The sequence below is a fragment of the Siphateles boraxobius genome, unplaced genomic scaffold (assembly GCF_051911475.1).
Source record: "Siphateles boraxobius isolate OS27281-9 unplaced genomic scaffold, OSU_SipBor_1 29, whole genome shotgun sequence".
NCBI lineage: Eukaryota > Metazoa > Chordata > Actinopteri > Cypriniformes > Leuciscidae > Siphateles > Siphateles boraxobius.
In genome coordinates, this window is record NW_027508908.1 from 10,094,702 (window position 1) to 10,108,113 (window position 13,412).

The following is a 13,412-nucleotide window of genomic DNA, read 5'->3' on the forward strand; positions in this document are numbered from 1 at the left end:
ATATTTAATTTTTTTTATATTGCAGTATTTATGAATGATTTATCAATGCACATGATGTATCACGTGCCCTTGTAATCTTTAATCAAAACCACTTCCCCTCCCTCTTGTGGGACGTCTTTGATGACTGGACCTACTGGTCTTCTCTGGCGCAAGGGCAGGTAAACCTGTCACTCACATGACATCACAGCATTACAGAATCCAGTCAATTTCCAATTGACAACATCAAGGTCTTTATACAAGGTCTTTGATTCAGTATTCCCTAGAGGTGTGACGAGATCTCGCGAGATTAAAATGTGACTGGGCTGTTTAGTTGTAACCACCTCTTAGCTCTTAGCTTGAAAAGAATTTTGGTCTCTATTTGTACTTTGAATATTGAGAGAAAACTTTGATTATGGTTGGACTATATTGATTGCACTTAAGACTGAGAAGAAAAAAAAACTTATTTTATTTATACTGTTTTTATTTCAATGTTCAATTTGTGGAAAGGAGTTCAGTTATGAGGTCAAAAGTTGTAGAAGCTCATAAATCATGTACAGTTCTGAGGTCTGAAGAGACTCATTCTTTTACAGCACTAGAGTATTGTTGTCTTTTACTGCACATGATAACAAAGTAAAACTGAAATGACTGAATTATTGAAATGATTAGTTAAAACATTTCAAATGCACCAGCAGATTATTTTTCTTGTCATGTATTTCGTAATTGAGGATTTCTTAAAGATACTTTGTAAAAATCTCGTCACGTCTTGTTCTCGAGAGCTTACAGTCTCGTCACACCCCTAGTATTCCCATAAAGATCCATCTATTTTGGAGTGCTTTGACTAGGTGTTAAGAGACTTGTGATCTTTATTTTAGAGAAGATCTTTTATTTCAAATTGTCCGCCTAAAAAAAATGATCATTCACTCACCAGTGTGACGTTGTTGTGTGGAAAACGACCGAAGATGTTCTGAATTATTATCATGCTGTTCTTTTCTATACAACAAAGCATCAAGAAAAAAAGACTTAAGTACACTAAAGTGGTCTGTATGGCTCATGCTTCAAAAGTCAGTTTTATGAAGACATTAAAACTGTCAATATTTACTCAACCTCATGTTGTTTCAAAGTGTTCTGAAGCCATAAATTTGCTGCTGAAATATAAGGCCTTTATTCACTGATAATCTTTCCATTACTCAAAACTATTGTCCTTCATTTGTGATACCACATACTTGGGCTTAGCTCACTATTCTTTGTTAAGAGGCATGTGAAAATGCGAAGGTTGCAAGCTGCGTTACTTGGAGACAGGAGAGTTTGGCTGTCACTGGACACGCATGAACGTGTCAACTCTTAAGTTTTTGATTTCAAACTGTTATAGGGCTATGTCTAGCCTAAAATTGGCCTGGCGCTATTTAGTGGATTGTTTAACACAAAAAATTGATTTATCACATTTCAAACAGAGAGAGGTATTGAAATTCTACAATGATCAAGAAAGAAAAAAAAGCACTGGTATCGGTTCTGAATCGGCTGATATTCAGAATTTGGGTATTGGATTTGGATAGGTTAACTTATGACAAATGTATCGTTGCATCCCTACTACTTTTGTTAAAAATGTACAACATGCTTGTCTATGTATTCAAACAAATGTTTTAGCATGTTGTTTTATGTTTTGATTATATTTTGTAATGATGCATAGTATTGATTCATGGATAAGGGCAGGTGCAGCTTGGGCTCGTTTCTCTTTCACTTTGGATTAACCGTAATAAACTTGAGAATTTGGGAAGTTCAATTGTAAATGATTGGAAATAGTCAGGTTCCGTAGAATTATTTCTCACTTTCTTCCCTTTATTGTCATTATTGTAAGCTAATATACGTTGCGCAAAGCAGCATGCTTTTTTTTTCTTGGTAGTTCTTCCAAGGAACCTTTAAAACCTCTGAACCTGTAGCTCAGATTGACTCCGCTACCTGTAATATGACGCTGTGCTGAAATCAGTGCTCAGATCAGCTCTACAGAGCTCACGGGGTTTTTTTTCACCTGCTGTTCACAAGCAGCATTTGCACCCCACCCAGATATAACTGGTGCTAATGAGCAAATGCAGCATGAAGTCACATAAGTAGTTATTTATACACTGTTACTGATATCACAATAAGTTCCACTGAGAGAATCTTACGAGAGAGCTTCTATGTTTAACAAACCTCTGACCATCTCCAGCTTTTAAAAAAGCTTTTAGTTTTAGGGTGTACTCACACTAGCCAGTTTGAACCGTGCCCGAGTGCGTTTGACCACCAAAGCGCGGTTCGTTTGACTAGTGTGAGTGCTCCGAACCGTGCCCGGGCGCGGCTCGATTGGCCGGCCCTGGCCCGCTTGGAAGAGGTGGGCCAGAGCACGGTTCAGTTGGACTCGGGCGCGGTTCACATGCAGTGTGAGCGCTAACCGTGCTGGAGCACGGAACAGGACGCGTGATGTACGGGAACTGTAGTCCGTAATCAAAGCTGCAAAGTCCTTGCTGCACTTCAGCTGGTACCTTGCAAACCTCCTCATACGAGCAGCACGATTACGTGAAAATTTTCGCGCCACTAAGGCGACACATCTGTTTAAAAAGAGGCTGTGAGAGGGCTGTGGACCAAACGACACAAAATTATCCACAAAGAAAACCGAGCGATGGACTCCATTGTGTTCAGAGAGCGCCGCTCGTCTTGTTTATTCCGAAACCGTCGCACTATAATGACGTAAGCGTGCTCCGGCACGAATCCTGAAACCCTATGTGAGTGCAGGCCAGAGGGGGAGTGGGGAGGGGGGACAATCGTACTCGGGCCCGGTTCCTGGCAACCGTGCCTAGTGTGAGTACACCCTAAAGGCATGAACGGTCTAATATTAAAGCAAGTCAAGGGTGAAGTGAGATGCATTAAAGATAATACAAAAAACGAAACATTTTTTTTAAATCTCAGCATCGGCCGATGTGTTTGAAGGGGGACTGTCATTTTGACAGCTCGCCAGATTTTAATTTTGGCAGTGCTGAGAATGTCTGAGCACCCAGCGCTCCCATTCTCTTTATTTGTTTACGGTCTCAGTTTAACAGTTCTGTCTTGTGACCATCCACCTTCCTCTTGATCACATTCCACTATTTTTATTTGAAATTTGGGAGAAATGTTGTCTAAGATAATGGCATCAGCCATCAAAAAGTCAATATCGGTCGACCACTACAAAGTACCACAACTGTACCATGTTTGTTTTGCCATTATTAATAATGAATTACAAATAATATTTTATTGGTTTTATTATATTATTATTATGAATCATGGTAGTACTTGTTGCTAGTGAACTTATTTTAATTATTCAGTATCATTGTGTGTGTGTTTTATATATATATATATATATATATATATATGTGTGTGTGTGTATATATATATATATATATATATTTATTTATTTTTACCTGTACCATAGCATTTTAAGTAGGGCTGCAACAACTAATCGATAAAATCGATTATAATCGATTATGAAAATCGTTGTCAACGAATGTCATTATCGATTAGTTGGTCTGCTTACGTCACGGGGAGCGTTTACTGGTACGCACACACACGCAAGGTCTCTCTCCCTCAGGCGGTCTGCCGAGCGCGCGCGCTACACGGTTTGGAGCAGTCTCTTCTGTCTCCATTGCGCGCTCTTGCTTGCGCGCTCTAGATTTCGGGAGTTTGAACTAATTCACGGGCATCAGGGAGCCGCAATCAATATGCGGGAGACTCCCGGGACTTCCGGGATGTCTGTATTTTGTCTCGACCATGAGGTTGTGCAATCAGTTCGCTCGCAACGTAAGTGATGGATTAAAATAGCGCTACCGCAGAAATAGGTTAAATTAAAACGGTGTTTACAAAGTGAAGCATTAAATACAAAGGCAGTAAATAACAGCAGCAGTAAAATATTGTTTTTTAGTCACTGTACTCAGTGGTTTTCAGCGAATGCTTGTGCACTAATACATAATTTCTCCTGTCCTTTACTCAAGCCTGTTAGCTTGCTGGGTAACGTTACCTCCATTCCGTTCTCTTTTTATAGCATTTGTCTACTAGGTTTTAATTGTTTTTCAAACGCGATCTACTGCGGCTCTTCATTCACACAATTGTTTTCAGTCTTTCTATATTTATTTAATCAATTTATCCTTATATTATATTCTTTTATATATTATATATATAATATATATTATATTCTTTATCCTTATATTCCTTATATATAAATAATTTTAAATAAAAATTAAATGAATTATATATTTTAGATGTTTTTAGTTTGTTTTTAGTTCAGATATTCACATCTGAACAACATGTCTGTGTAAATTTGTTTTAACAAAAATTGTGTTAAAACATAATATGTATTTTTTTAACAATAATCATGTTTGTCAACTTGCCATCAGCAATTATCATTAAAAGCAATGCAAATATTGATATTAGTAAAACTCAATGTGTGGCTTTTGCACTTTTTAAAGTACACTTTTACACATAAATACCCTGATTTACGGTTTTATTTAGTTATAATAAAAAAAAAAATCCAATTTAATTTCTATCCGATTAATCGATCAATCGAAAAAATAATCGTCCGATTAATCGATTATCAAAATAATCGTTAGTTGCAGCCCTAATTTTAAGTATCTTGAAGCTTCATGGTCTAGAATCTCTCATGGTACTTCAATTGTTATAATTAAGTATCTTGGTATATCAGAAAGTACCATTAATATTACTAATTCATTTGGACTATTTTAATTTTTTAATTAACTTGAAGTACTATTATCCATTCCAATCACTGACTGTACCATGGTACTGTTGCTGTGCTAGTTAGAGTTGTTGGTTTTCCTTAAGCATAAAAACACTGAGATGGTTTTCAGTTGTCAGACAGTGAAATGTCCTCCAGAAAGGACAGCACCGTAGAAAGGACACTTATGGCTTTAATTTATCTGCAGTACGTTTCCGTGGAGCCATTTTTGATTTGAATAGACCTTGGCTCATTCCTTGTTGTGTCTGCACTCGTCTATTTGCCTCTACATGATCTCTTCTCACACAGCATCTGAATCACTCTCCTATAAGCGAGCTTGAAACCGGTCTGGTTTCCTCTGTGTTGTCACCCAGAGGTGGCAGCGTGATCACGCCTGCGTCTGAAGCGCTCTGTTAGCACCTGTCTTGCTTGCGCTCTTTTCACAGTTTTTACTTTCTGTCTGTCATGTTCTCTATCTCTCACATTTCTTTTCTGTCTCTCCCTGTTACTGTTTCTTGATTTAGCTTGCCGCATGGGTCACATGATGCACACCACTTTAAGCTATGTTTTTGAGTCTGTTTGACTGCGTGGAGCGCACGTTTCTTTTCTTTCTTCCTTTTTTTTTAGGGCACTTATGGAGCGCGTTAGGCGCTCGATCTCATGATGAGAGTGTGTAACCCCTGTCCTCTTTCTCTCAGTGTGTATGGAGCAGTGTGAGAATGCAGCATCTCTCCTGGCCTCCGTGCGAGAGCAGGAGATGCAGTTTGAGCGTCTGACTCGAGCTCTGGAGGAGGAGAGGAGGAGCGTGGGGCCCTCCGGTACCCTACCCCGCCCCCTCCCCACCCTGCAGGTAACGCCCTTCCAGCCAATCACGCAGCAGCAGGGTTCCCCTCATCATCACCTGCAATATCTCACCCATGCCGCATCACTCTGCACCAATGCGTCCTAGTTGGCACCTCAAGGAGCATGGCGATTAACCCATCCTTCACTGTTGCGTTCAGTGTCACCAGAACCAACCATTTGCATCCTTTCCTCGTCATCATTGGCCGCCCATCCTTTGCCCTCTGCATCATTCTGCAGTTAAACGCGTGTGTGGCATCACAGAAAACTCTAAAGCCATGCTTATTAAAGCCATGTTTCCCTTGCATGTTTCTTCATGTCCCCAATTTGTCTCACCACATCATTGAATGTCAACCCTGTTGGTTCTCACAAAACGCATGTCTGTACATCGTACATGTGTCATTAACCCGTCTGTTAGATTTAGCGGAATGAATGTTCTTTAATGAAGAGGAATTTCTCTCCCGTTTGCTCACTGTCCTCATGATGAATGTCTCCCTTATCTCAGAAACTTTCTCAACATCAAAACCCCCTTCCGCTGATGTCTGTGAGCGGAGAGATAACAAACCGGTTTAGTAAGATGAGTGTCTCTTGTGTACAGAGGATTTCAGAAAGCTCCATCTTTCGGTTGGAAGTTGCTCAAAGTGAACACATGAAGTATCGTCCTAATCTCAGCTTTCTCAGTTTACTTCACTGTGTAGACTAGAGGACTTCTTGGATTGGTTGTATGATCTTAGACACGCCCCCTCCTTTAAGGGCGTCGACTGTGCACAAGTGAGTTGAAACTCTGGAAGTTTCATTTCATAGCTAGAACATACATTGTGTATGCATACACAACTTTTATTTCTCTTGGCTCTCAGATACATCAGATTAAGACATCTCACAAAATTGGAAGGAATACTTAATCTGAAAATGAACAATTTCATTTATACACCATTTTAGTTGTATTTATATACTATTCATTGAATTGGCTTTTTTATATTTTCATTTTAGTTTTAGCTTTAATTGTCATTTATAGCATCACTTATGTCAGTTTAAGTAATGTTAGTTCTTGAACTTATTTCAGTTAGTTGCCAACATTATCTAATATATAATGTTTTTAATGTAATTTATATTTCTACTGTATCATTTACAGAAACTGTTTTAATATTTTTATCTAGCAGTAACAACACTAGTTTCAAATCTATAACTGTCTTACGGGGAACATGACAATACTCTGCAAAATGTCTAGGCTGCGCTTTATTTATTAGGCTAAATAATAAATGGGTCAAAAACTCAAAGTTGCAGTCCAAACTTTCTGGCTGCTACATTCCTCGTCTTTCTACGCTAAATTTAAGTTAATTGAAAAGCTTTTGTTCTGTCATAGCTCTCAGGTGTCACTTTCATTCGTGTTGCACTTACTTGCATTTTAAATACGGAGCATAAGAACCAGTGCCATTTGACATTAATGTCCAGAGTTGGGTATAACGCGTTACAAAGTAACTAATTACTTTTCTAATTACTTTTCGTGGTAACGCAGTAATGTAACTCATTACATTTTAAATTTATGTAATTTGATTAGTTACTGATGTCAATAAAATTAAGTTACTTGCGTTATGTATTGTTAAGAAAAAAATATTTAGTAAAATGCATTTCTAATCACGTTTGGCCGGCTGCGTCAGCATGCGCTTTAATGAAATACCGGAGAACGCATTTCATGAGGCACACACACGCAGCGCTACACGGCTTGGAGCACAGTCTGGCCGTTTCTCAATAGAAGTAGCCTACGCAAACTTCGGACTTGCGTCCTTTGTAGTTCAGACTTGCCAATTTCGACTCAGGAGAACGAACTCCCGAGGGCGCGAGTCCGGCTATTCTGCAAACGGAACCGCGGCGTTCTTGATCGCATCCCTCAGCACGCTCTGGCTACTCCGGTTATCTCTTTATGTAGCTATATTTCAGGCAACAATAAAACGAAATATGGTGTAAAGTACAACTCTGCCTCTTTTCGTCAACAATAAAACAAAATATGTTATAAAACACAACTCTGCCTCTTTTCATTTAAAAAAAACGTAAACATATTGATGGCCACACAAATGTGGTTCAGGCAACGCGTACATTGATTATCTTCACTGCATATATTTATAACAACAGGATATATAAAACACAACCCTGCTTCTTTTTGTTTTCATTTTAAAAATATGAAACATTATTGATCATTAAAACTGACATTTAACCGAGACAGGCTTGTCATTTTATTTTATTATACTTGCACATACAGTGAAGAGAATGTATAGTAAAATAAATATAAAACATATTCTATATATTTTAAAATAAATAAAATAAAATTACACAACCCTGTCTCTTTTTGTTAAATGTCAGTTTTAATGCTCAATAATATCCAGTATAAAAGTATAAGTAGCCTAAAAAGTATAAGAAGCTGTACAATTAGAAATAAAGCAAACAGTTCAGTCAAACATAAGTCAGCTCTCTAATAGGCTACAAAGTCACCTCTCAATGCATCCTGGGTAAAAGGGGAGGATCAGGAACACATCAGGGGTCTTGAACTGGACTTGGCTAGATGTGAACTTTGAATTGGAACAGTACTTGGGCAGCGACTGATGACGTTTCACAAGTCCACAAGAACATATTGAGAAACAGCCCTCTCTTCTGTCTCGCATGCGCGCTCTTTCTCGCTCGCTCTAGATTCCGGGAGATTTTACCTAATTTACAGGCAACTTCCAGGAGACTTGGGATGTCTGTATTCTGCAATATTAAATTACGGAAAGAACTGAGTTTCACTTTGTAGTGTATTCTTGTAGTTTTAATAGGTTTTCAAAGTAACTTGAAAGTAAAGTAATTAGTAATCTGATTACTTTTTACATGCAGTAATCAGTAATGTTATCAAATTACAATTTTAAAGTAGTAATTTGTATGGATTACTTTTTTTGAGTAACTTACCCAACACTGTTAATGTTTTGGCGCAACACATCTTGATGCTCCACATTTGCATTCAACATGCTCCACACAAATGCGAATGATAATTGTGAATTGCGAATGATATGACGTAAGGATTGAAGTTTTGGTCTGTTCATCACAAAAAGCTACCAAGTGCTTTAGAAGGTTTAAAGCAACTGAGTAAATAACACCGTATTTATTTTTGGTAGAACTATTCCTTCTGGGGAAAAAAAATCTTCTCTCCTGTTCTTTGTGTGTGTGAGAGAGAGAGAGAGACACAGAAAGACAAACACACACACATACACATATGTAAAGATAAGAAGCTGTTCAGCAGTGTTTGGAATGCCACCATCTTCTGTGTATCTCCTCTCTGTTGACATAGTTGTATAGATATTAGCATGCTAGGCAGGCTCAGTTTCTACCTGCTGACATGTTCCCACAAGCCCGACTGTCAGCTAGGATTACAGTCTACTTTCACGGCTCTCTCTGTGTACTGGAGCGGGAATAGTACAGCAGCCCACTTCCCCTGGTTTACGCGTAGAGAATTTGTGCTTTAAGTGTGAATGGTGTTGCATGCCATTGTTGTGTAAAAGCATGAGTAACATAATCTGGTAGCGTCAAACCCCATCTCATTCCTGGCGTTCATTCATCCATGTATTCATAATTAATTTTCGCAACACTGTCATGTTTCTCTTGTCTTGTGCAATGGTTTCGTTAACTTAAGTTGTTTTTTAGTGTCTTCAGTGTTTATCCTTTGCATGGACATTCATAAGGTCATGTCTTTTTCATATGCTGTTGTATTTACTCGCGGTCCTGCCATCTGTGGTCGTTCTGAATGTTTAGCATTGTTCACACCGCCATGACCATTGGCCACTTTCACGCCTTCCTCATCTGTTTTACATGCATGTTTTTGTGTCTGTCATCATTTCTCTCTCTGTTTCTCTAGAACGGCCGTGTCACTGGTGATGCGGAGTTAGAACGTCTCAAATTAAACGAGGGATACATAAACGGGACTCAGGTTAGTATGGGGTGTCCGCAATGAACTATTCTGTGGATTTCAGTTCTGAAAGATGACGATTATTATAATTTAAAATTAAATTATTAGTAATTATAAAAACACAATTTTAAAATCTTAATGAAATTTATTTATTATGATTAGCCTAATATCTTAATTTAAAATGTAATTATTGTTGTGGTTCTCTCTCTCTTTCTCTCTCTCTCTCTCTCTCTCTCTGATTTTTGTTTTTAAAACCAGTGTTACTTTTTCTAAGATGCTATTTCATGTCTTGAGAGAATTTTTATATTAAATTTTATTTAAAGTCAAGTCTCTCTCTCTCTCTCTCTCTCACTCCCACTTTACCGTCAAGTAATGATAGTAATATTTGCATCGTCTTACTTTCTTTTTTGAGACATCCAACCGAACTACAACTTGGAATGTTTGTGAAAAAGGGATGTGCACTCAACATGCACATATCTCCATATCTGTTTGTTCTGTTGACAGAACTCTACACATGCTGCGTGTTTTTGGTATCGGAGCATTTTAATGAGTACGAGTACACGAGAGCAGCATTCCTAATAAAAACAGATGTACAATGAACAGTATGTAGTGTTAAAACAGCACTGGTCCCAGGCCATCCTTATTGTCGAATCCTGGGTGTCCGTTTACTTGAAAGATACTCTTGCGCATATTTTTACAATGAATTATTTTGCTTCTGCACTAACTTGCTATCGTCGTCATTGACATACACCTGTGATTGTGCCAGATGGTGTTTGTGTGACACTTCCTATTCTTAGCTTATGCTCACTATTGTTCTTTTGTTTGTGTGCCTGTTCTACAGTACAGGATGTTGGACCCTGGTCATATCGTTGAGTCGGTCACAGTTGAGGACCCCCATGAAGCGCTGCCTATTATTTCAGTTGAAACTAATGATGATGGAACCACACGTCGCACTGAGACCACAGTAAGTTTGCTGTAGCCATACAATATAACTTAACTGGTGACATTTTGTCTAGCATGGACTCATGTTTTTCAAGTTTGAAAGATAATTTTCACTTTCCTTTATCAGGTAAAGAAGGTCACAAAGACAACCACCACACGAACAGTCATTCCCTCAGTTTCCGACACACTTTCCCTAGATGGCACTGGTTCAGTCACTGGGATACCTGGTTATAATACCCCAATGGACCGTGTGTACAGGCCACCGGCTGGCCCCATGGACTACCCCACCTCTACTGTCCCCCGTAACTACCACTACGGACCTCCAGGTGGCTATGATGATTACCGGAGCGGCCCTCCTTCTGATGTCTACACTAGTCTCAGCCGAGGGACACGGATGGATGACCGCTACAGGTCTGTGCCTTTCAAATCAGCATAGTAGAATGATTTCTGAAGGATTATGTGACACTGAAGATTGGAGAAAGTTAAGCTTTGCCTTGACAGAAATAAATTACTTTTTAAAAGATATAAAAACAGTAAAAGTTTTTACTGTATTTGATCAAATCAATGGAGCCTTGCTGAGCATTAGAGACCTCTTTCAAATACACAATTTTTTTTACTTTTGACAGTAGTGAAGATGTACAAATGAGCGCACTCTTTCTTTTTCTTTAGGCCTGTGGATGGCTACCGGACTCTGGACTCTGCCTACCGCACTCACAGCCGACCGCAGTTGGACCCGTATGCGGCCCAGCCCCAGGTAGGACGTATGGGCAGTGCTTTGGAGATCTCTGGCATGCAGCGCTTTGTCCCAGACCCCTACGGCCTAGAGGATGATCAGAGGAGCCTGGGATATGATGAACCCGATTACGGCATGGGGCCGGCCATGCATTACAGCACAATGCCCCGCCTGGCACATCCACACCATCCACCACCTCCACGCCGGACAGGGTTAGTGTGTTTGTTAAACGTTAAGCAAGTAGTTTACATTTGGACAATTTATTAAGGTGTGGGAAAAAAAATCACTTAATACATGCTGCTGCTTGTTTTGCGTAGGTCATATGAGGGCACACTGGATGGTGATATGAGTGGAGCTGGTGATATGTATTATTGGGGAGGAGGAGCTCCACTGGCTCAGGGAGAGAGAGGCAGCATGGCATCATTGGACAGCACTCTTCGTAAAGGCCCCGCCCCCACAGCATGGAGGCAACCTGAACTTCCTGAAGTCATCGCTATGCTCAACTACCGCCTGGACCCTGTCAAAAGCAATGCTGCAGCTTACTTGCAACATCTCACTTTTAAGAATGATAAGGTTAGTACACACTTACACAGGACGCTAGTCACAATATGTTGGGTAGCCCCGTCTACATGGTAGTGAAGTGTTTCATCACCTAGTGCTGGGTTTTGGCATGGATGGCGAAGTCACTCAGGGTGTAGCACACAAGTTCCATGCGATTTGTCTTCTTTGCCTATCTTTGCAGGTGAAGTCAGATGTAAGACGAATGAAGGGGATTCCTGCCCTTGTGTCCATGCTGGATAACCCAAAGAAGGAGGTCCATTACGCAGCATGCGGAGCTCTCAAGAACATCTCATATGGGCGAGATTCAGATAACAAGATAGCCATCAAGAACTGTGATGGAATTCCCGCACTGGTGCGGCTACTGAGGAAGACGAGAGATCAGGACCTTACCGACACTATAACAGGTACACACTCCTTTGTGCTGTAAATCAAGGTTTTATAATGTTACAGAAGATTAATATTTCAAATATGTGGTTCTTTTGAGCTTTCTATTCATCAAAGAATCCTGAAAAAAGTATCAGGTTATAATCAAAATCAGCATATTAGAATGATTTCTGAAGGATCGTTGAAAACTAATAGTTACATCTGGCAGTAACTGATGGCTCGTCCTCTTACAGGCACGCTGTGGAACCTGTCGTCTCATGACTCTGTAAAGATGGAGATTGTGGATCACGCGCTGCACGCCTTGTCCGATGAGGTGATGGTTCCGCACTCGGGCTGGGAGAGGGGGAACGAAGGTGGAGAAGAGAGCTGCAAACCCAGACACCTGGAGTGGGAGACTGCACTCACCAACACCACCGGCTGTTTAAGGTACATAATGTTAATGCATGTTTCGCTTTCACAAAGCAACATTTCTTAAAGGACCAAAATTTCATGTGCGAGTCAACTCTCCTCACATTGGTCAGAGTGCACCTGATCATGTTCCGATAAAGGTCATATGTTCCATGGGCTTATTGTGGCTTTCTTTGTAATTGCCGTTTATTTACTTTATCGTTTTGTGCAAGAATCAAGGCTTCGCCTCTATTTGTTGTGTTTTGGACAGCTCTGAAATGTTTGTCCGACCAAGTTTTAGTTAGGCATTTCACTTTGTCTTTGCGAATGCCTCTCAAAATGAATCTGGAGCAAAGCAAACTGCCGCTTTTCATGCATTGCTCATTATACATTGTGATATAGCCTGGTTCATTGGTCCGTTGGGTCGGATTGCTTTCTCGCCACAAGTGAGCCGCTTCAGAGTTATATGCTTAAAAGAACCATACTAAGGGAGAAATCTCACTAGTTTCTGAAACAAACGCTCCAAACGAGCCAGGTGTGAAAATGCCCTTAATCAGCCTGGGAATCAAACACGTGACTTTGGTGGTGCAGTCAAGCCACGGGAACACAGAGAGATGGGCGGAGGACTGGATTAGGATGTGTTGGGAAGGAACAGTTTCATGATTCAGATTAATGAAAGACTTTATAGGGGGGAGGGGTGTGCCTCAATGCTGCTAAAGAATTCCTGTCAAGAAAAGTTGTGTTTGTGTGAGGAAGCTGCATTTTGATGTGTAAGAAAGACAGGAAGGGCAAAGGAAATGCTCTTGAATTGTGTGTGAGAGCAACAACCTCTGAGGCTGTGAAAGAACCAGGACAAAGTTTGGACAAAAGTGAGAAATGTGATCTTTGAATCCACTTATTTCTCTTGAGTGCTTCTCTTTGAA

General features: G+C 39.9%; 1 protein-coding gene across 16 annotated transcripts in view; it reads left to right on the plus strand.

Annotated features, from left to right (window-relative positions):
• Nucleotides 1–13,412, plus strand: part of ctnnd1 (catenin (cadherin-associated protein), delta 1) — a 38,576-nt gene that overhangs the window by 12,847 nt on the left and 12,317 nt on the right. For 8 of the 16 annotated variants that reach the window (XM_077246465.1, XM_077246464.1, XM_077246460.1 and 5 more), the window contains exons 2-9: nt 5,410–5,561; nt 9,432–9,503; nt 10,324–10,446; nt 10,552–10,835; nt 11,094–11,369; nt 11,475–11,730; nt 11,900–12,122; nt 12,336–12,528. In XM_077246465.1, the coding sequence (XP_077102580.1) occupies nt 5,415–5,561; nt 9,432–9,503; nt 10,324–10,446; nt 10,552–10,835; nt 11,094–11,369; nt 11,475–11,730; nt 11,900–12,122; nt 12,336–12,528 (1,574 nt within the window). In that variant the 5' untranslated portion in view covers nt 5,410–5,414. The remainder of the gene's footprint in view (nt 1–5,409; nt 5,562–9,431; nt 9,504–10,323; nt 10,447–10,551; nt 10,836–11,093; nt 11,370–11,474; nt 11,731–11,899; nt 12,123–12,335; nt 12,529–13,412) is intronic. The other 8 variants (XM_077246473.1, XM_077246474.1, XM_077246475.1 and 5 more) reach the window with 1 other exon arrangement.